This window comes from Nomascus leucogenys, chromosome 6 (assembly GCF_006542625.1).
Source record: "Nomascus leucogenys isolate Asia chromosome 6, Asia_NLE_v1, whole genome shotgun sequence".
NCBI classification, from domain to species: Eukaryota; Metazoa; Chordata; class Mammalia; order Primates; family Hylobatidae; genus Nomascus; species Nomascus leucogenys.
The window spans coordinates 108,182,247-108,203,600 of record NC_044386.1 but is presented as its reverse complement, the minus strand read 5'-3'; the positions used below and the strand labels follow the sequence as shown (position 1 = coordinate 108,203,600).

At 52.9% G+C, this 21,354-nt stretch overlaps 1 protein-coding gene across 1 annotated transcript; it reads right to left on the bottom strand.

The window, feature by feature from the left end:
* Positions 1–683: 683 nt before the first annotated feature.
* LOC105739883 (hapless 2) lies at positions 684–20,557 on the bottom strand. The gene is made up of 4 exons (XM_030815132.1): positions 20,522–20,557; positions 20,177–20,414; positions 9,851–9,997; positions 684–1,126 (listed from the first exon to the last, which is right to left on the bottom strand). Exons 1-4 carry the CDS (start codon positions 20,555–20,557, stop codon positions 1,113–1,115), a joined length of 435 nt encoding a protein of 144 aa, XP_030670992.1. The 3' UTR covers positions 684–1,112.
* Between the last annotated feature and the right edge of the window lie 797 nt (positions 20,558–21,354).

Below are 21,354 nucleotides of genomic sequence, written 5' to 3'. Positions count from 1 at the left end.
TCTTTCTCGGTCTGTCAGCATATTGGATACTTTTGATCTCTCCTTTGTTCTTAAGACAACTCCACTGCCCCCAATCCCCAGCCTCAAGGACATCACTTTTCTTGTTTTCTTCTTCAAAGACCCTCCCCCCCAGTTTCCTTTACTGATTGTCTTCAACTTCTTCCTCTAAAATCAAAGTATTCCAGTGTTCAGCCCCTGGAACACTTTTCTTCTTTGTACTTTTACTCTCTAGTGATCTCATCTGCATGGTTTTAGATAAGACCCATAAGCTGACCTCTCCCTGGTTAATATCTCCAGCCAGGACCTCTCCTCTGAATGCCAAGTTTATACGTCCAGTTGCCTACTAGACTATCCTCCTTGGCTATCTAGTAGATCTCTCCAACTTAACATGTCCAGAAACAGCTTCAGATCCCCATCCCCAAAACTCTGCTCCTCCTTCAGCCTTTCCCAGTTCAGGAAATAGAAACTCCATCCTTCCAGGCGCTCAACCTCAAACCCCCAGGGTCACCCCTGACTCCACTATTTCTCTCCTACACATCCCTCTAATGTCTCAGCAAATGTAAGCAGTTCTGTCTTCAGAATATATCAGAATTAAGCCAGTTCCAACCCATCACCACCCTCTTGATAGGTGATTAATGTGGAAGAAGCAGACAGGGGCTAGATCATTGAGGGGGAAGTGTCTCTTAGCTCTAGCAAGAACGTTTAAGTTTCATTCTGAATGATATGGAAAACCATATGAGTACTTTACATAGGATCAGATTTGCCTCTTGAAAAGTCCACTCTGGGTACTGAGTGGAGAATGAATTGAGGAGGCAAGACGAGAAGTGGTGAATCCAGTTAGGTGGCTATTAGGGTTTTGGGGAATGATGATGGCGTGGACTACTTCCCTTCCAGGCAGAATCTCTCATCTGAGAAGGGAGGAGCCCGTCTCAGAGGCGGAAAGGCTGACCCAGGATGTGCCTGAACAAGTGAGCCTCTGTCGGTGACCCCAACAGAGGCAGCCCGAGTTTCAGCACCACTGGGAGGACAGCTCCCATCTCGCCTCAGAGCCGGAGAATCCAGAGCCTCTGCACTGAGGCGAGTCCTGCAGAGTCTTGGGGTCCAGCGCCCTCTCAGAGGCTGGTGGCTAGAAGAAAAAGGCAAATGGGTTTTCTCTGAAAACTTGTGTTTGCTACCCTTCATAATGGAGGTAACGATGTCGCCACACCGTCAAACCAGACCCTTATGGATTTTAGGGGTCACCAGTGGAAGGGGAGACCCAAAGCAAACCCTCTGAAAATAGAGTCTGTCACAGACACCGGAGTTTATTTCCCCGACTTTGGAAAATTTTAAAAGATGCCAGATGTGCAGTAGGTTGGGGGAAGGGGCGTTTCTGCGCTGCTCCTGGTAGCCTGCACTGCTCTGTTGTGTCTCTGCTAACAAAGCTCCGAAGAACTAAGTTGCTTCTCTGAGAGCTGGACAGTTTAATCATTCCAGACCCAGTGCAGATTTTCTCCCTCTAATGGCAGAGTTTCTCTAGGATGTGGTACTGAGAGGCCCGCCCTCTACTCCTGGCCCTCCTAGCTCTGTCCTCTCTAACTGAATCTAGTTTCCCCTGATCACTTTTGAACTGGATTGATTTTTTAATCTGGAGCTCATCAGGATTCCTCTTCCAGGAGTTGGGGGATGCCACTTGGCGTCTGCACCTGGGGAAGCCTCGCTGTGCCAATTCTGGCTCCTAAAGGTGCTGTCAGGAGGGTCAGGGAAGATGGGAAGGGTCTCAGCTTTCTCACTGAGAAATGACCTTTGGGTTTCAGAACCCCAAAGAGGAGCTTTCTCTCAGTTTCCCTATGAGAGGGGAAAGGGAGCAGCAAAGACTCTGACCTTGACCTTAGGGATACCCCAGACCACAGTGGGAGCTCACCCTGTCATGGCCATCTGCTCCACAGTGCTAAGCCCACCGTTTCTGCCATTGCCCAGATCCACATGGGCACCCTGTGCCCACCTAGCCTCCCTGCACTAGGTGGGGGCTTGATCCTTAGGCAAGCTTTGTCCTGGAAATGTCCCATAAAGGGGCCAGGCTCCAACTTCAGAACCACCCCGCTCTAAGGGATATCATAAGGCAGATACAGAAGTGGGGGGGGGATGCCAGGACTAGGTTTTTGGTGTGAAGGCAAGACCAGACCAGACCTAGAATCAAATCCCATCCCCTTCTCTTTTTGCTCCCTCATTATGTGACCTGGGGTAAGTCACTTTTCACTTCACTGCTCCTGGCCTTAGATTCTGCCCCTGTGAAATGGGGGGAAGTAGCTCCTCCCAAGGAGCTGCTGTCAGGAGTCACTGAAACAAAAGTAAACCTCTGGTCAACGCCCCATAATTGGTCCTCTGTTGATAAAATATGAATGCCTTCCTGGAAAAGGGATACCTGAGGAGACTTCATAAAATTAAGGGAGACTTCCCCCTCTCCCAACCAGCCCATATCCTGTATCTTTCTAGACCCCTGCAACCTCCAACGGGGACTGGGCAAACATACTGCCACCCAAAAAGTGAGGGCCTGAAGGTGACCTGTCCTGACCAGGTTCCCACTTCAGTTCCTCAGACCAAGACCCCAGGTGAAGGAGACCTCTGCCCTCAGCCAGAATTATCCTGTGTGCCTCTCCTCCCTCCTGGGGTCCCAGCACTCCATTTTAGGAACTTTAAAAGGGGCCTGAGAAACAACAGGAGGCTTCCAGCTGGCTGCCCCAGGAACAAGGGCATCCACTGCCTTTCATCAAGACTTCCACTACCCCATCCGTAAAACTGGGACAAAGACTCCTCAGATGAGGATTAAACGACACAAAAATCCAGCAAGGCATTCAACACTCGGTCTTGACAGGCATCCACAGAGGTATACAGTCTCCCTGAAGACGCTTGCTCGCACTCCACTGAGGGGCTGGTATTTTGGCTCCCAAGGGTTCAAGAAGTTAAAAGATCTGGCTGAGTTCACACAGCTGGAAATGTAGAGCTCGACGACTCCAACCCAACTTCTCTAGGAGCAGAGTGTCTGGGAGGGCAGAAGCCAAGCTCCTGAGCCTGCTGGGCCAAACGCCGCGGGCCAGGAGTGGGCAGGCCGGCGGGACCGCCAGCTCCCTCACTAGATCCGCTTGTTCAGCCACTGTTCCGGGACCACTTGGGCCAGCAGGGAACCGAGCGCATGCGCCCCCAGCCCCACCCTCTTCAGATCTCGCTTTCACCTACAGGGCCAAACCCGCCTGCTCTGGGGCAAAGGGAAAACCGTCTCCGATCATTTGCTCCTCAATATCTTTCTGATTCTGGCATCTTTTGAGCCGAGGTGCAACTCCTTTTTCTAATTAGCTGCAATGATGAACCGTCGGGAGCTCTGATATTTGAAAATATCTCTGAAAACTACTCCATACATAAATAGATGCGTGCATATATACATAAACACATTCCAGAGCCCCCAAATTAGCTGTCCCTCCAGCTGCAACCCGCCACCGCAGAGTAGTGGACGAGAAAACCTGGCGCCGCCGGAAGCAGAATGAGGAGTGTCCCGTTCAAGGCCAGATCCCATGTGGCACCCCCGCCCCATGCCAAGGTGGAGTCTTTGGGCTTTACCTCTTCCCGGTCTAGCTGCAGGGATAGAGGAAAGGGTGGGGTGCAGGGGGAAGGTACTGTTTTCACCCCAAAACTGCCATGAGGAGGCCCCTTGTACCCACGCCCGCAGCCCAGAGTGTCCCCGCCAGGCAGCTTTACTTCACTAAGTGAGTTGTACTGAGTGCTTGCTCCGAGCCGGGTGCAGCGGAGAAGCAGAGCTCCCGGTGGCCCTCCTGCAGCATAGGCATGCACCGACTCGGGATGGGGGCCGGGCACCGCCCTCAGCCCCGCACTTCCCGGGCCAGGCCCCGCCAGGAACCAAACCCGTGCCCCGCTGCAGCAAAGCAACATTCGCCCTCAGGAAGTCGGCCCTGCAGGTCTGCGCTGGTTCAAAAGCACCTCACTGCGCCCTCTGCAACCCCCCACTTCCCAGTCATCCTGACTTCACGGCGCCCCCCAGCGCCTGGCGGGGCCACTGCACACAGTAGGTGCTCGGTCAAGGGTAATTCCCTCCCTCCTTGCAGTCCGGAGCCGGCAAGTGATGACTACCTGGGCTCCCCCTGCTGGAGACCGCAGTAACGACCCGAGGCCCCATCCTCTCCGAACACTTATTTTTTTTAACTACTGGAGACTCTCAGCCCACCCCCACCCCATCTCCGCCTCCTGCCAGTTACCGGGCAGAGGCTACCAGGAAGATCTTATTTTCGCACAACTTTATCCTGAATGCAAACAAAATGAAAAATGCACACATTTACCCAACAAATATTTACTGAGCACTCACTCTAATATTAATCACCACAGCGAACACTGAGTACTTACTGCATGGAAGGCATTGTTGGGCTCTTTTACACGTATCAGCTCATTTAACCCTCACAACAACCCTAGCAGGGTATTATTATTATTATTCCCACTTTGCAGTTGAAGACACCCAGGCCCTAAAAGACATGGCCAAGCTCTCTCAAAGCGGGAACAGGCTTTGAACCAGGATGGCTCCGGATCCCTGGCTCCTAACCATTACATTACACCATGGAATGCTATGGTAAAATTAAAAAAAAAAAAAAAATATATATATATATATATATATATATATATATATATATATGACATCAGAAGTGGCTTCAAAGCATCCCTTGTTCTCTAATTCACCCTGTGAAATTTTTCCTACGAAGAGAAACAGACACACGTTTTACCTAGAGAGAGATGTTGAGGTTTTCTGGTCATTTTCTGGGTATGTATTTGCTTGGGCCACCAGCAGATATAAGAGTAAGATGGTTGCCCCACATATTGAACAAGATGTAAGGTTAAAAAAAATAAGTATGCAAACCACTACCAGTCTGAGGTCCCCACCCCATCACTTCAAAGCTGTACTTTCTTCCAGAATAGAAGAGAATGAGGCTCCATAAGACTCAGTGGACTGTTCTTCTCTCCTAAGAAGTCAGGAGCAGGAAGGGGCCTAACCGACCTCTTTTGGACACTCCTCCCACCCCGCCCCAGCAAACTGAATTCATCACACTCTTTATGAGCCTCTCCTTTTTTCCTGGAGACCTTGAATGGGTCCAGCCACTCCCCTCACGAAGAGCCTGGGCACAGCTTTGGTGGAGGTGATAAGTGCCATGGTAAAGGTTCACTGTACAGAGTGAGTTAGGGTGAGACCACCCACCTTAGGAAGGGGGCCACAGTGAGAAAGCTATGGACCTAGACCAGGAGTACAAGAATTTTAGAATGGAGAGAGCCCTTGGAGACCAGCTAATGCATCACTTATCCAGCTCAAAGACTTGCAAGGTGCAGGGCCAGATGCGGTGGCTCACGCCTATAATTCCAGCAGTTTGAGATGCTGAGGCAGGCAGATCACTTGAGGCCAGGAGTTCAAGACCAGCCTGGCCAACATGGCAAAACCCCATCTCTACTAAAAAATACAAAAATTAGCCAGGTGTGGTGGCACACACCTGTAATCCCAGGTACTTGGGAGGCTGAGGCACAAGAATTGTTTGAACCTGGGAAGCAGAAGTTGCAGTGAGCCGAGATCATGCCACTGCGCTCCATCCTGGGTGATAGAGCGAGACTCTCTCACAAAAAAAAAAAAAAAAAAAAAAAAAAAAGAAAAAGAAAAAAAAACTTCCAAGGTGCCACAACTGTGCCTTAGGCACAGGATGTTAAACAATCCACTTCAGTCCCTGATACCAATATTCCATTGTGGAAACCAGACACCCATTACATCACTTTCCTCTCTGCCCCAGCCTTATCCCTGTCCCCTGGCCCAGGCCTATCTATTAACTGTGTGTGTCTAGCTTTCCCATTTAAGACTCTAAGATCCTTTGAAGACAGGCTTGTATGTTACTCACCACTGTATTCCAAGCACTGGGCACAGGGTCTGACAGAGAGTAGGAGCTGAACTAAATAAATGAATTATTCCACAACATCTCTGCCTGGTTATCATGCTGCCCCTATTGGAATCCTCCTAGAGATGAGGCATTCACTATTTCTCCATGGGACTGCATCCCTGTGCATCAGTTAGCAGGTGAGTTCTTCCATCTGCAGACTCCCAGACCTAGTTATCACCCTCTGAGCCTTTTCTGAATCCTGAAAAAAGCTACTGATTGTACCAGACATCCAGACACCTGCCTTCTGTCCTTGGAGCGTGGTCCAATCTAGAAAAGGGAGATCCCCTCTCCCCAAAGGGCATAGGAGACCCACCTGAGTCCCAGAGAACCCAGCCCACCTGGGGGCTGAGTTCATAGCACAGTGTGTAGCTGAGTGGGGGCTTATCCTCAAAACTCCCCTGCATGTCTGGTAATAAGTGTCTGGGAGAGGCTGGCCAGAAAATATGGAAAAACTGTAATGTCATGTTGGTTCTATAGTATTTTCCTGAGTTTTCACATGTCAGCGTGAGCCAGAGGATGGGCATGCATCCATGCATGTGTGTGCATGTCAAACTACTTGCACATAGGCTGAGCATGGACCTAGGAATGTGGCCAGAAGCAAGTCTATATCCTGGGGAGGAGGGGTGGTGCGCCACAGTGTGCACAGGCTGGTGAATGCCCCCAGAAAAACTGGGGTCTGGATGACCCTAAGGGTATATGTATGTATATGAGTATGCAGGAGTGTGTGTGTGTTCACAAGCAATCTGAGTGGCTGGCTGTCTGTGTGTGTGTGTGTGTGTGTGTGCACGCGCACAGATATAAAGAGAAACTGCAGTCTTGTTCTGTCTGGGTAATGTGTGTGATGTGTGTATATTTATAAGTATTTCCTAACCTAGTTTAGTGACGTTGTAATCTTGTGGCTGAGCATGCATGTGTACGTGTATGTGTATATATGTGTGTTTACAATGTAATCCCAAGCCTGCATGTGAGTGACTAGTGTGACTATGTGTGTTTGTGTTTTACATGCACATTCCAGCCTGGTTCCATACCCCAAGACCCCATAGAATACGAAGGTCCTCTGATGAGCCCAGCACATCCTGAGGCTGGTTGAGTGCTGGGTGGCGTATGTATAGGTGACTGGTGTTTACCAGCAACCTGGACCAGCCACCAGCCTTTGTCTGGTGCCCACTTCTCATGGCCCCTAAATTCCTCACCCTGGTAGGACCCTGGCTGTCCTTGCTCTGGACTGCCTTCCCCAAGGAGTCCCTTTAACTCACAGCCCCTTTCCTGGCCAGGGGGCTGGGAGTTGGGGGATATTCATCTCGGGGAGTTTTTGTTCTGCCTCATGAAAAGCCTCAATGGCTGGGAATACCATTCTAATTACGGGGAAGCCCAGCTTATGTGGGGGACACAAAGGGCTGTGGTCTCATAGCAGCTCCTTCCATCCGTCAAATAAGGCCGTCTAATGACGGGGTGAGAGCTGTGAATGCCTAAAACAAACTCGAAAAGGAGGGAAAATAAAGCCGCCGGGGGCTTAAAATATATTAAATTACCCTGATTAGGAGCCGTGGCTTTGCAGGCACTAGTTGGAGAGGCTGGGGAGGCTGTGAGTCCCGCTATTCACGTCAGGGGGGAAGAGGGGTCAGTAGGTCGGGGATGGGGGGTGTTCACAGAGCCCTGGCCCATTCTCATGCTAACACCAGGGACACACTGCAGGCTTAGTGGGCTGGAAAATAGAAATGAATTTGCCGTAATCCTCCTTCCTCCCTCATTCTCGTTCTCTCTCTCTCTCTCTCTCTCTCTCCCTCCCTCTGCAGCCCAGGAGAAGCTTTGCCTAATCACAGCCCGTTAGAGCCTGCTGGGCATTGGGGCAGAGCCACACCCCAGAGCCTGTGTCCCTCAGCCCTCTCATCCCCTTACCCCTTTCTGTGGGGCCCAGAATGAGAATGGGCTCCAGGGCACACATGAAGGAGCAGTAAAGGCAGGTGGTGGGGTTCCAGTGGATGGGGAGTGCCAGGCCCTTTTCCAGCATACAATTATTTACAATCCACAATTACCCCTTTAAGCACATGTACACAATTCACAGACACAAATATCCCTTTACTCTTCTACACACACCTCCTCACAACACATCCCTTCACAAACAAACACTTAGGCACAAATACATCTGTACACAATTTGCTCCTTCAAGGGCAAATATGCATCTACTCCTTCAAGGGCAAATACACACAAATACACATAGGCACCCACGGAGCTCTTTACAGGCACCCATGCATGGAGACATAGCCCTTCTCAGATGGCCATAGGCTGCCTCCAACACACACATGCACCAACACATATGTGCATACCATGCAGACCCCTGCACACCCTTCAGGCATACCTCCAGAACCACGACCTAGTACAACTGCAGTGTTTCACAACGGATGAAACTGAGGCTCAGAGGGCAGCGGAGGGGCCGCCCTTCCCCAGCGCTAGTTGAGTCAGCCCTGTTTCTAAGTGCTGCAGGACCTTGGATAAGTCGTTGCCCTCTCAGGGCCTCAGTTTCCTGCTATTAAAGAGGGTGTTTGGACTAACGTTCTAGAAAACCCTTCCAGCTCAGAAATTGGTTGGAGCCAGTCTCAGGGACTATCTCTTGTGTCCCTCCCCTGCCTCTGCACACTCAGGTGGATGTCCACGCCTCCACGGTGCACACAGTGAATCCCTCCGGTGTTCACACGGTTACAAACTAGAGGGTCCGTCAGGAAGTCCGTACCCACATCCTCTCAGGTCCCGCTGTAAGTGACTCCGCCGTCCCGCCCACCCACCGTCACCTCCGCGCTCCTTCCTGTGACTTTGTCGGTGCAACTATCCCGGTTTGGGACGTGAGGGTGTCAGGTGTGGCTCTGAATCACCAAGCCCCACAGCGTGGCACCAGGGACCCAGGAGAGGCGCCCGAACGCTCTCCTCTCGGGCCCCCGGCGCCCTCTGTCGGCAGATCCGGAACAGGCGCGCCCGGAGGAGGCCCGACGCGTGCACGTGACCCTGCGACCTGACCCCGGGAGTCTGCACAATGAAACCTGCTAGTTCTCGGCTTGGCCGTGGGGAGCCAGGGATCTGCAGGCCAGACTGGAACACAGACCACCAGAGTGAACTGAACAGAGGGAGCGTGGGAAGCGCAAGACCGGCCCCGCCACCCCCTTCCCCTCGTGGCCCCTAGGAACACCCCTACCTGCCAGCGCCCCACAGAGACCAAGCGCGCGGGGGTATGGAGGGCACCCAGGCTAGAGCGGGCACACCAGGGCCGGCTGCCTGCTGCTAGCGAACCTGAGCCCATTGGCCTCAGCGTTTCCATCCGTGATGTGGCAGCCAAAGTGTGCCAGGGAGAAGCCCCGGGAAGTTCAGGAACCTACCCCCAACCCACCCCAGGCAGAGAAGGCAAGGACCCGCGAGCCCCCACTAGATAGCCCACAGGGGCACCCAGGTCAGCCGAGGCTGCTGCTGCTGTCCCTCTTTCCTGGAAGGCAGCGCCAAGGCTGAGCTAAGCCGCTTGCTGAAAGTCGGTCGGGACAAAACCTAGAACTGCAGTGGGGAAAGCTGGTGCAACCGAAGTCCTTCTAGCCTGGGCATCAAGACGCTCTAAGTGGTGAATTAACGTCATGGGAGTTGAGCAGGGTCCTGGGGAACCAAAAGCCACCAGCTTTAAGATGGACTCTCCTGGTGTAGGCTAGATTGTTTCCAGGAACCCAGGGGTTTCAGTAGCCAACATGAGAGGGGGACCACAGATCCCTCCCTAACCCCTCCAAGGGGTCTGAGGCTTGCACAAGATGACTATCCAGGGGCCACAAGTACTCCCAAGGAGGGAGGAATGTGAGAGCCCAAATCTCAGGCTCTGGCACTTGGTGCTCCATCCTTGCCCCTGCGGACACGCTGCTCCCTACCTGGTCTCAGGTTTGCTGGGCCCTCACTGGAGCTGTCTTTTTGGGGTTTATCTAGGTGGAACCCGATGTGCCTTCTCCCGGCTTCCCAGCTCCAGGTCAGCTTCCTGCACACTGCTGTCATGGGCGGAGGCACTCCCGTGGCCACCCCTTCAAAAGAACCAAGATAAAGGGGGGTGATTAGTGAGGGTGGGCTGTCGTGGGGAGATTTGGGGAGGTGGGAGGTTTGAGGACAAGCCACACTATGTGAGAGGGCTGGGCTTGTGCTCTTTCCTGCGACCTGAGTCCAGTCTGGAGGGCTTCGACCCCAGGGTTTCCGAAACGGCTGTCCCAGGCCTTGGGCCTGGCTGAACCATGCCGGTCGGGAACCGGCCCTGGGAAAGCCCTGCTCTGCCCTGATTCAATTCCACTTCTCCTTGGTCTTGTGTGGAGGATCGGCTTGGGACCCCAAGGGACGCAAGAATGTGAACGAAGAGCGTGGCTGAGAAGGGTGAAATGAGGGCTCCTAAGAGAGAGGGGGTCGAGCTGAAGCCTTTACCACTTCCACCAGGCTCTGCTCCAGCCGTGCCTTGGGGGCCAGTCCCGGGCCTGGAGAGAGCGTGCAGGCGCCCTCTCTTACTTGTCCTCCAAACCTTTCCCGGCCGCGCTCACCGCCCATAAATTCCATAAATTTATGAGGGTGCGCACACACCTATGCCATCAAGGCATTTAACACAAACACACAAGAGCAACGAATTCGAATTCCAGAATTTTCACCAAATAAAACTAAGCTTCACTTGGGGAAGCTCATCCCCTGCACCTGGAGGTGGGGAGATAGCGCAGAAGAAGGCGCTTGTGAGATGCCCTGCGGAGCTGGAGGGAATCCCTACTCCCCGCCCTCTCGGCGGCTTCCCGCGGCCGCCGCGACCTGGAGCCCTTGTTCCAGGACTAGGAAGGCTCGGGGCTGACTCCGCGGGGACTAAACGAGCCTGCGTGGGCTGGAGGCAGCCCGAAAACCACAAAACAGAAATGTCTGGTTTACCTGCCCCAGCAGCCGCGGGGGTCCGATTTGTAACCGGAAAGGCCGGAGATATTGGGAATTTGGAGCCGTTCCTACTTTAAAGCCTACGTCCAGAAGTCACCTTCGCCCCACAGTGTCTGCCCTCATGTAAATGGTCCACCCATCAGTTACCTCCCGTGAATCATAAAGACAAGATCTTGTTATTTTTCTAGAATATTCCAAAAATGAGCGTCTGTGTTTGGAACGAATTCCGGCGGGGCCGAGCTTGTTTTCTCCGGCATGATGGCACTGCCAGGGCTCTGGGAGGATCTCCGGGCCAGGCGCCGGCCTAGTGACTGGGGCTGGAAGGAGCTGGAGCGGCATTGCCATTGGCGTTTCTGCGTAGAACCGCAGCCCAGGGATCCCGCATCCGGCCCCGCAGCAGTCTCGGGTTCTCCGGCGCGCCCGCTCGCCTCTCGAGAACCTAGTCCCCATGCAGGCCTCCCCAGACCGGAGCCGGGAACACCCTCCAGCACGGTCACAGGACCCCGAGGGTCCTACCCAGTCGTTAGCAAGAGTCGAGGCTGGATTTTCAGCGGTCGCCTGCGTTCAGTATAAATGGAACGTGCTAGGAAACTCCGCTATGCAGCGATTTTCTAAACATCCGTATCCCTGAACCCAGTGTGGCCACCGCCGTGAGTCATGCAAGGACTGGGCGACAGAAGCTCTGAGCTTCTATTTATAAAACACAAAATAAATCGGGAGAGCTGAATGAAGACAAAGCCATTTTTTAAAGTTCGATTGGTGAGATCTCCCCCACTTAGCAAACGCTTTCATTTTCAGAGCTGCCTGTGGCCGTACTCAGGTTCTGAAAATCGATTGTATTCCTGGGTGAATTCCACCCAGGGAACCGAGTCCTGGGAATGCGCGCCCATGTACACAGAAAGCCCATATTTTAGAAGGAACGTATGAGTGAAAAAGAAGCGAGCATTCAGGACCCAAATGCGTTTGTAAATTTACCGTCTTGCCTTGTGGGGATCTTCAAATTGTTCACCCTGCTTTTATTCCCTCCATGGTGCTGCCACGGGTGCGCGGGCTGAGCAGGCCGCCCTTCTCCCCACTTGGAGAACTCTGAAACCTGAGGGCCTCTGCCGGAAGCTGCTGTTCGGCCCATCCGGGTTCCCAGAGGAGCCACTTTTCCTCCTACTAGCCCGGGGATTGCAACGTATCTGGATCCTTAAATTCTCTATCCCATACGCCCAAGACTTAAGAGCCAGACCCAGATGTGGGGCCCAACCGGGGGAAAGTAGGGGAACCCAGGGTGCAGCCGGGGCCCGCCCGACCAATGCTGGCAGGCACCACAGACACCTTAGGCCACCTTTCCAATATTTTGTTCAATGTTTGGGGGACCCAAGGGGCAGAGGGCCTGCATGTCGATGCAAGTGTGACCCCTGTGGCTGGAACGCCGGACAGGGCTTTCCTAAGGCCCTGCATTCCGCGCACTGACTTTTCCTATCAATGGGAGAGACGCAGGCTATTGACCCAACGGCCTCCTCCTCGCCGCCTATTGTCGCGGCTCAATCACGCACTTACCGGAAGAAAAGCGAGTTTATCTTAGCTTGGAGGAGCCTCGTGTTGCGAGTGTGTGTGTGTGTGTGTGTGTGTGTGTGTGTGTGTGTGTCTCAAGGGTGAGGTGAATTCTGCAACCAGAACTGCGCAGATGGGTTGTGGATAGACACTTCCAGAAAAGGGCCAATTTCCCCTTCACAATGAGCGCTAAGTACCTGATAAATGGGGTTGGTGTTTATTCATGAGCAGGTACTTGGAGACGGCGATTAGAACAGCCGCCCGCGCTGCCTCGCCAAGGTACTTAAAGCCGGGCAGGTGCAGCGCGGCGCGCGGCCCCAGCGCACAAAGCCCGCGGCCGCCGTGGAGCGGGGAGGGGCGTGAAAGCGGGTCGCGCCGGGCCCCGAGGGCGCGCTGCGCGCAGGCACCTTAGTCCTTTGTTCCTCACTCGAAGCCAAGGCCACTTCACCAAGGGGCGCCCCGGGAAATCCTCCCCTTTAATTACTAGGAATTTCCCTTCGTCACTCCTCTGGGAGCCCAGCCGGGCAACTACAGGTCTGGCGGCCGCGGAGACTCAGCGTGGGTCCAGGCTTGGCGTTTGCATAAAAGCTGCCTGTGAGCTGTCCATTAGCTAACCAGCTAAGTAACTAACTAAAATAGGAAGAAACAGAACCCAGGCCTGGGAACCGCGCGGGCACGCGGCTCTGGTCGCCCCCGCCGCCTAGGCGCCACCTCTGGCGGTGCGTGCAACCTCGGGCTTTCAGGTTTTGTTTCAACTCCAAGGGGAGAAAATTGGGGTCTGTCTCTTTCTACAGCTTCCTGGCGCCGAGGTCGTGGGACAAACCCGATCTCGCCCTCAGAGCGGCTGCGGAATCCCTAACAACTCCCAGCTTTTGCTCATGAGAGGCGGCCTCTCCTCGACGCGCGCGGAGAGCGCTCAGCAAACGTCAAGACCTTGGGGGACAGAGCGCAGGATCCTCTGCGCTTGCGGCCTGGGAGCGGGCGAAGGGACTACTGAGGCTGCTCCCGGAAATCTTGTCTGATATACCCTTAGTAGCTCAGGTGCTTGGGGTACGTAACGCCCGGAGGTCTGAGGCAATAATGGCTGGCGCACCTTCAGCCCGACTGCTCGGGCCTGCCTGGATGCCTCTTAAAAATATATATATATATTTTCGAAAAGCAGATCGAGATTTTTCTCCAGTGCAGAAAATCAGAGAGGAGAAACCTGTTTCAAACAAGCTGGATTCCCTTTGGGGAGAAAATTCTTTCAGAGTGATAGGAAACAAGGCACAGGGACCTGAAGTCACCCACTGCGAAGAACCGACGGCTCTCTGGCCCGATGCAGATTGACCAGGAAGCTGTAGATATTAACGTTCATTACAGATTTTCTTGGAACCTTGGGGTTAGAATAAATTATAGATAAAATAATTATGATTCCCTGGGAAATTCCACATCCCGGATGTAAGGGCAAACCGAAAGTGGTAATCCAGGGACGCCTCGGGAAGGAAAAGAGAGATGGGTCGAGTGCCCACGGCCTGGACCGTGCATCCACCAGCCAGTCCTCTACCGAGCAGGACCAGGGGCCAGATGTGCGGGCAGCCGAGATTTATTAAGAGAGCAAGCCTTCCTCTCGCATCTTTTGCCAGGACCTGAGTTAGGGTTCCAGGGTGAAGTGTTTTCTCCATTTAGTGCCTGAGTCTCCTGCGCCAAAGAGACGGGTGAGGTGGTTTGCAGGACAGTCTGGCAAGCCGCGGAGGGCCAAGACGCGCGCGCCGCCGCGTTGACAATGCCATGCGAATAGTCTCATTGCACGACGGCCTCGGGTAAACATTACGGAGAGGTTGAGGAGCGTTGGCCTGGACGCTCAGCTCCGTACGCCGGAAAGACGTGTAGCTCACAATACCAGGCACAAGAAGCGAATGGCATCACCAGGCTGGGGTGGACAGAGAGCAGCCTCCCCTATGCCGGCCTCAAGATCATGGCCGGCCCCGGTAGGGGCCCCGAATTTAGGCTAGAAGTAGAAAGTATATTGGAATGGGTGGGGGAGTGGGGGATAAAGATGACGCATCACGAAGCAGTTTTTATATTTTCCATTCCCAAGACCTTTAAGGCACACTCAGGAGATGCAGGTGTGATCAGGAGGGCCACCAGTACTAACACCCACTATTGATTTTCTTCGCATGAAAGAGTTAGAATAAAGTATAAAAATACAATGAATGTGATTTCTAGGGAAACATATGCCCAGGTGTAATCTTTACAGCCCCCTCCTCACCTCCTTCGGTGGGCTCCCCACCCACCTTTTCCCCCAATCCCAAACCCTAACCCCTCACCCCTCGCTGTAAGTTTGTTTTTTCTCAAATGGAGAAAAGGCTCCCCAAACTGGCAGGAAACCATATCCTACAGAGGCATTTGAGTACATACATTCTGGGCCCGCGCGGGCACCTCCCGCCTTCTGATTTGTGTATTTCACTCTGGCTAAAGCCCACTGACCTCGGGTCCCCCTCAGGCAGTCTAGTGAGTTAGGCCATGAGACCTGGTAAGCAGGAGCCCTGGGCCGGCACGGCTGGGTAAATCAGACCAAACGCACCCAAATCTGACTCCAGAACCACCAAGGGCAGAACCCTTTCACCTATGAAAAATTTTATGTGGTTTTGGGGTGTTCGAACAGGAATCTCCAAAGAGTTTTGGTTACTCCAGCTATTATATCACAAATGCCTTATCTTTCTGTTTGGTGATAGAACCTCTATGTCCACCCAGGAAAGTCAGGAACATTTCATTAACCTGGCATCCTCTTCATTGCCAGTCCAGTGACTGATGTAAAGCTGGTGCTACTAATGTCAAATTCTAACCAGAAACCACCAGGCTAGAAGATAGACTCCTAGACTCACAGGGTGTGGTGTAAGCTGGCTTTTCCTGAGGCTCACTTCCCACCCCAGCTCCCTCCTCACTGCAGCAACCCCCTCCATGGGATAGGACAGTGGTAACCTTCAAGATGGAGCCTCTGTGGGGAAACTCAGAGGAAGCCCACCCCTGCCCCCTTTCCCCTAATCCTCCATCCTCTCTCTTGGTTTGTGATGAAAGGACTAAGGCTCCTCTGACCCAGGACCAAACAAGGCAGGGATTAGGTAAGCATGTGATTGGGTAATCAGGATCTCCCACCCATCTCACCCTTTGCAAAGCACCTTCACACACAGCATCTCCTATAATCCCCTACTTGCCAGACCTCCCAAGGAGGCACTGTCAGCTTCCTTCAGGAAATAGAAGCTCAAAGAATGGATCTGGGTTACCTGGAGATCTAGCAAGGAGAGGTAGAGCCAGGATTCCTCCTGGCATTCTGATTCCAAGTCCAGGGTGGTGGTCCTTGACCCTCTCCCCACAATTTCAAGGGGGGACTGAGGCATCTTTCAGGCAGCCTTGTGGGATAGTATGGGGACCTGACTTGGCACCAAGAAGTGAAGACATTCAATTGAATGCCACTGTCATTGAGTCCCCACTTCTGGGCAAGGTACATACCAAGAGTGGGGAGGGCAACAAATGTGGCTTCCATGGCCCCTGGCTCTGGGGTGGAGAAAAGCTCCCTAAATTGGCAGGAAACCATATCCTACCAAGGACATGCCCAGAGCATGGGCAGTGCTCCAGAAGGACAAGGACAGTTCTCCAAGGACCAGATATAAGGCCCATTGGCTCTCTAACTGGACATCATGGTACCTCGAGTTCACTAAGGCCTTTAAAAACTATCTGGGACTTCTTTACAGAGTAGGCAAGTGTTTTACTCTGCTGGTAGTAGAAGTGGCTAGGCCCTTGAAGAGGCTCCAGTAAGGTAAGCAGCTCTTCTCCCCAAGACCTTGACAGGCAGCCCCAGTGTGAGCTCCGCTAAGAGATCACGATTCTAGTGCCCACTTTGATAATGGCCTCCAGCAAGTCCTTCTCCATCTGCTTGTTTCCTCATCTGCCAAGCGAGGGGGCTTGTAAAAGAAGGTTCCTAACATCTCTAACCTGGGCCTCTAAGAAGTGTGAGGGAAGATGGCTACAAAGAACCCCCTGCTGACTTCTAAGGACACTTGGAGAATGAGTTTTACCCAAGAGAAGTGCACATTTCTTTCTGAAATTTGGTCCCTAAATAAATAGTTTGATAGTGGGATAAGGCACATAGACCCTGGAGCCAGCTCCCTGGGTTCAAATCTGCCCCCGATCTGCCAGTGAATAGCTATGTGGCCTTGGGTCACTTTACTCAGTCTCTCTGTGCCTCAATTTCCTCATCTCTAAATCAGAGGTCCTGGTGAGGATTAACTGGCACAGGCTAGCTATTAATATGATTTGCCCACACCCCTGGATACAGCCTTGTCCCTTTCCAGTCCTCTTGGTTTCTGCCATGGACCGTCACCATTTCTGCCCCTGTTCCACTGCCAGGATTTCAGCCTTCCCTGGATCCAGCATCTGGTCAGGAATGAGATGAAGAAGCAGGCACCACCTGCTTGATGGGTACCTTGCCTAAGTAAACTTTTTACCTCAGCCTGTTACTTATTTTTGGATATAGAGAGAAATTGAGCCTGTCTCTGTCTCTCTCCTTAATAATACCCCCAAGTGGAGACAGCTGTGTGAAAACATGTGTCCTTGGCTTTAAGGGGTGAGAAAGTGAGGGAGACCAAGCTGACCAGTCCCACTCATGAGGGATCCCGTCAGAGGCAGGTACAGCACGGAATTTCTGATGTTTTTGTTCTCCTTACACACACACACACACACGCACACGTGCACACACACACACACACATGCACGCACACGTCAGCTCCCTGAGGGCAGGGGCTTTTCTGTTTTGTTCTCTGCTGTATCCCCAGTGCCTAAAACAATGTCTCGCACAGAATAAGCACTGAATAAATAAATAAATATAAATCACATGAAAGGAGACAGAAGCATTCCACTGACTAGATCTATTATACTTCCATAGCAGGGTCTAGTCTTAATTTATTTTCCTCATCAATAGGTAATAGAGTTTATGGCTAAGAAAGTAAAAAAGAACATGCTTCAGATTTCTCTCCTTAAGAGTCGTCTTGGCCTCTAATTCTCTCAATTATCCACAGGGCCTTTCAACCCTCCCCCCACCCACACACTCACACCTTCCTAAGTGCTGACAGCCCAGGAGAGACAAGGTTTCAAGGGTCTGTATTTAAGACATTGAGGGTCCACAAGACCTACTGGGAGTTTGAATTATCTGCGTACAGAATGAAGCTGCTGTCATTCCACAGTCCTGGCACCCCTCGGCTGCTTGCTTAAAGCACGTGGAGATGTATTGGTGTTGTTTTTTCTTTTCTGAGTGGGGAGGGGCCCTGTTTTCTGAAAATGCATAGTGACAGTAACATTGTCATTGGAGGTGATTGCTGGTAATAATAATGGCTGTCATTCAAGGATACATTTATGACTCAGGCCCTGGGCCAAACCTAGCATCTTCTTTCATCCTCACAAGTCCATGAGATGAGATCAATTTGCAAATCCATTTTACAGATGAGGATATGGAGATTTGACACAAGTCACATGATATGTAAGGGAGAGAGCCAGAATTTGAACAAAAGACTCCAAAGGAGGCTGTTCACTGCCCCCCAGCCCCTGACTCCTTTCTGTCTCTGGGTAATAAGGAAAGGAAGGAAATTCACGTGAAACGTGACTTGGGAGAGGAGGCATTTAGCCACTACCTTAGGAGCAAAGCTACAAAGCAGTAGTATAGTAAAGCACAGTGAGTCTAACCCTTCCTGCCAAGTATAAAGCCTACTGGACCTTCTTCTGGATGTGAGACTGAAGGCAAGTTACTTAACCTCTTCGTACCGCAGTTTCCTCTTCTATAAAAGGGAGCCATCTCCTTTAGTTGGGAGGACTAAATGAGTTAATATATAAATAAATTATTGTTCTCTCAGTCTACTGCAGAGTAGTATTTATACCACCACTTGCCAACTGTGGCCGCCTTAAATGTCCTCATTTTACCCATCCAAATTAGGGAACCTACAGGAGAAAAATAGTGGTTTGTCCGAGAGCTCAGGCCAGAAGTGCCCAGGAGGAAGAGGAAGAGTCTAGAGCAGCCTTTACAGATGGTTTTACAGATGGTTTTGCAGAAAAACGTTTCGCTTTCCCTTTTTAAAAAAGATGTAAACATCTTCCCAGGCTCCTCTGACATCAGCGTGTCAGTGGTGAATCATCGGGAATCTAAACTCACGCACTAGGTAGGTCAGTCTCCATTTTTAGTCACGTTTCTGGTGGCTCCACTGAGACCTTGCAAAGGGGTCCCAAGTCATGTGCAGTTCATGAAACCTCAGCTCCTCTAAGTCCTCTGGGGGCCCTGTCAGATGAAGAGCAGAGCTGCACAGAGGCTGAGGGGATCCCTTCTGGCATTTCTTCTTCTTTTTTAAATTTTAAAGCAATTTGCATAGAATTTTTCTTTCTTTTTTTAACAGAGCACACAAAACCAACGTTTTCAGGCTGGTTCTTGCTTGCAAGTGAGAGACTTCATATGTGATGGAACAGAGGAGAGGAGCCCCTGGGAGCTGTTATATTTAAATCAATATTAAAAACAAAAATTCGACCATCTCAATGCTTGTTAGATTTATGTGTATGTATGATTTTATATTCATTCATCCAGAAATGACTTCATTTATTGAGTATTTACTAAGTACTCAGATGTGCAGCTGACCCTCAGATGAAGGTGTCAAGAGAGGGAGAGATGTGGAGAAAATCTTGGTAGGCCTCCTGGAGGAGGAGGCACTGGACAAAGTTTGGCCAATTGGAGTTGGGAAGGAATGTACTCGAGCAGGCTGGCACTTCAGCATGAGTAAAATCCCAGAAGTGAGAAATCCCAGGACAACACAGAGAAGAGGGGAAGGAACCCACAATGGGAGCAGTACAGCTGCAGGGAAAAGGCCTTCTTCCCCCTTCTAATTTATTACTTCTAACTTGCTGTGAATTTAGAAGCCAAATATTGTGGATGTTAGAACTGTATGTAAAGCATGGGTACATAAATGACCTCAAAGCAAGCACCTGAGAGTGAAAGGCAGGTATGGGGACAAGATTTGGGCCACTCAGAAGCCCCCTGTGCCCTTTCAGCTTGGCAGTGCACTGGGTGAGGTATAAGCTAGGTACAAGCTAACACCTGTCACCGCACGGAATCCAGGAACTAGGCATGCAGGGACAGCAAGAGGTCCCCCCCACACACAAAAGAACTCATATGGCCCTGCACTGTCACTAAGTCACTGCCCAGCCCACCCCACCCCACCCCAGCAACCATCCCACCCCAGCAACCACCATTTGGCCCAGGACTTTATTTTAGGCTCTGGGAATGGGATGGGGGAGTGAGTGGGCACAGCTGATTCTCCTAACAGCTGAGCCACACACACATCTCCGGCTCTTCAGGAGGGGCCTCAGGACCTGGCTGAGCTAGATTCTAACTAGGATCCCCTCCAGCCAAAATCTGAGAGGAGCCAAGGAAGAGCCAGAGCCAGAAACACAGAAGGGGAGACCAAGAGGCTAGCCGAGGAGAGATGGGTGAGCCAAACGCCTTTGGGAAAGGCCGGCGATCTTACTGGGCCTCGGCTGGGCGCACTTGCCCTCCATACCCACCGCCCAGGCCTTGTACTCCCCAAAGCCCTGGAGCGACAGTGCACCCCCCACCCCACCGGAGGCCCAGCGGGGCTGCCCAGCCGGTTTTCAGCACACCATCCTCCGCCCCGCTCCTTGGGGCCCGGATAGTCCCAGGCGGGGGGCGGGGCACAGGGATACGGGCGAACCTCGCAAAGGGCTCTTACCTCCGCGCGGGCATCCGTCCGAACAAGTACAGTTTGCCGCTGGGACTGCGGGGTTGGGGAGGCTCCCACGGGCTCGTATCGCGCCTCCACTCCCACCTCCGCCCCCTCCCCGGCCCGAGCCCCTAGATCCTTCGGTGGCACCGAGCGGGGACGCCGGGACCAGGGGACAGGCGCCGCGCCGGCGGGAGGAGGAGGCTCCTGCGGGGCGCGGCGGGGCGGGGCGGGGCGGGGGTCTCTGCTGGGCCCCGCCCGGGAGGGGACGTGGGAGCGATTATGCCAGAGAACAAAGGCGGCCGGGTAAGGTTCAGCGCCCCCCCGGGCCTGGCCCTGAACTTGAACTTGTACTTGACACTTTGTCCGGAAGATGGCGGGGAAACCCATCTGAGCTGGGACGGGGCTCGTCCGGCCACCTTCCGTCCTGGGGAGGAGGCAAGCCCGCCCTTTTCTGCGCCCAGAGGGAGCCGGGCATCCTAAGGGTCCCGGCGCGCTCCAAACAATCTTGGGCTCGAGAGTCCTGAGATCCCCGCGTTCCCTCGGAGAGTTGGAGTGCGGACGAGGTCCTGGGTCTCCGGGCCAGAGGAGTAGGCCAGGGCCCTACGCCGCGTCCCCCTCCCTTGGTCCCACCCTATCCCGGGCCTGGCCCGCCGCCCTCGCTGCGCGGGGCAGGCCGGATTCTCTGCACGTCGCGTCGGCGGCCGCTATTCAGCCGCTAATTGAACGTTAATGGCAGGTGCGGATGAGGTCACCGGAGCTGGCTTTTCTCACACATTTTTCATGCAAATTCGCGAAACTCTAAACAAATTTGAATAAAAAGCTCTTTGTGCCGCGCGCCCCCCAGTCGTCTCCCTCCCGCTCGTGGTCCTTGCTCCCCCCGGTGCCCTGGGGCTCGAGCTGGGAGCCCCGGGGAGCGCCGCCTGCTGGTCAGTGGTTCTGCCCTACTAGTGGTCAAACGCAGCCCGGGCTGCTGGGGGGCGGGTGAAAGATGTTTCATTTGGGGTCGTGGGCCCGGGCTTTAGGGCTTTTAGGGAGGCCTTTGGGGAGGCAGTGTGTGCAGTTAAGTGCCTAGCATCTGGACAGACAAATGTGACTGTGCTGGCATCCTAGCTGCAATCCCCCCTCCCCAACCACACACATGGAGCCACACTGGCCACTTTGGATGGCTAACTTGGCCTCACTCT

What these genes read in the sequence shown, in the direction of transcription:
- LOC105739883 (XM_030815132.1), bottom strand. Translation starts at nt 20,557, where the DNA reads ATGGGTTTCCCCGCCATCTTCCGGACAAAGTGTCAA. An exon ending in TCTTCCGGACAAAGTGTCAA is followed by an intron (nt 20,415 to 20,521) that starts GTACAAGTTCAA and finishes GGCGGGGCCCAG; the next exon opens with CAGAGACCCCCGCCCCGCCC. An exon ending in GGACGGATGCCCGCGCGGAG is followed by an intron (nt 9,998 to 20,176) that starts GTAAGAGCCCTT and finishes GTTCTTTTGAAG; the next exon opens with GGGTGGCCACGGGAGTGCCT.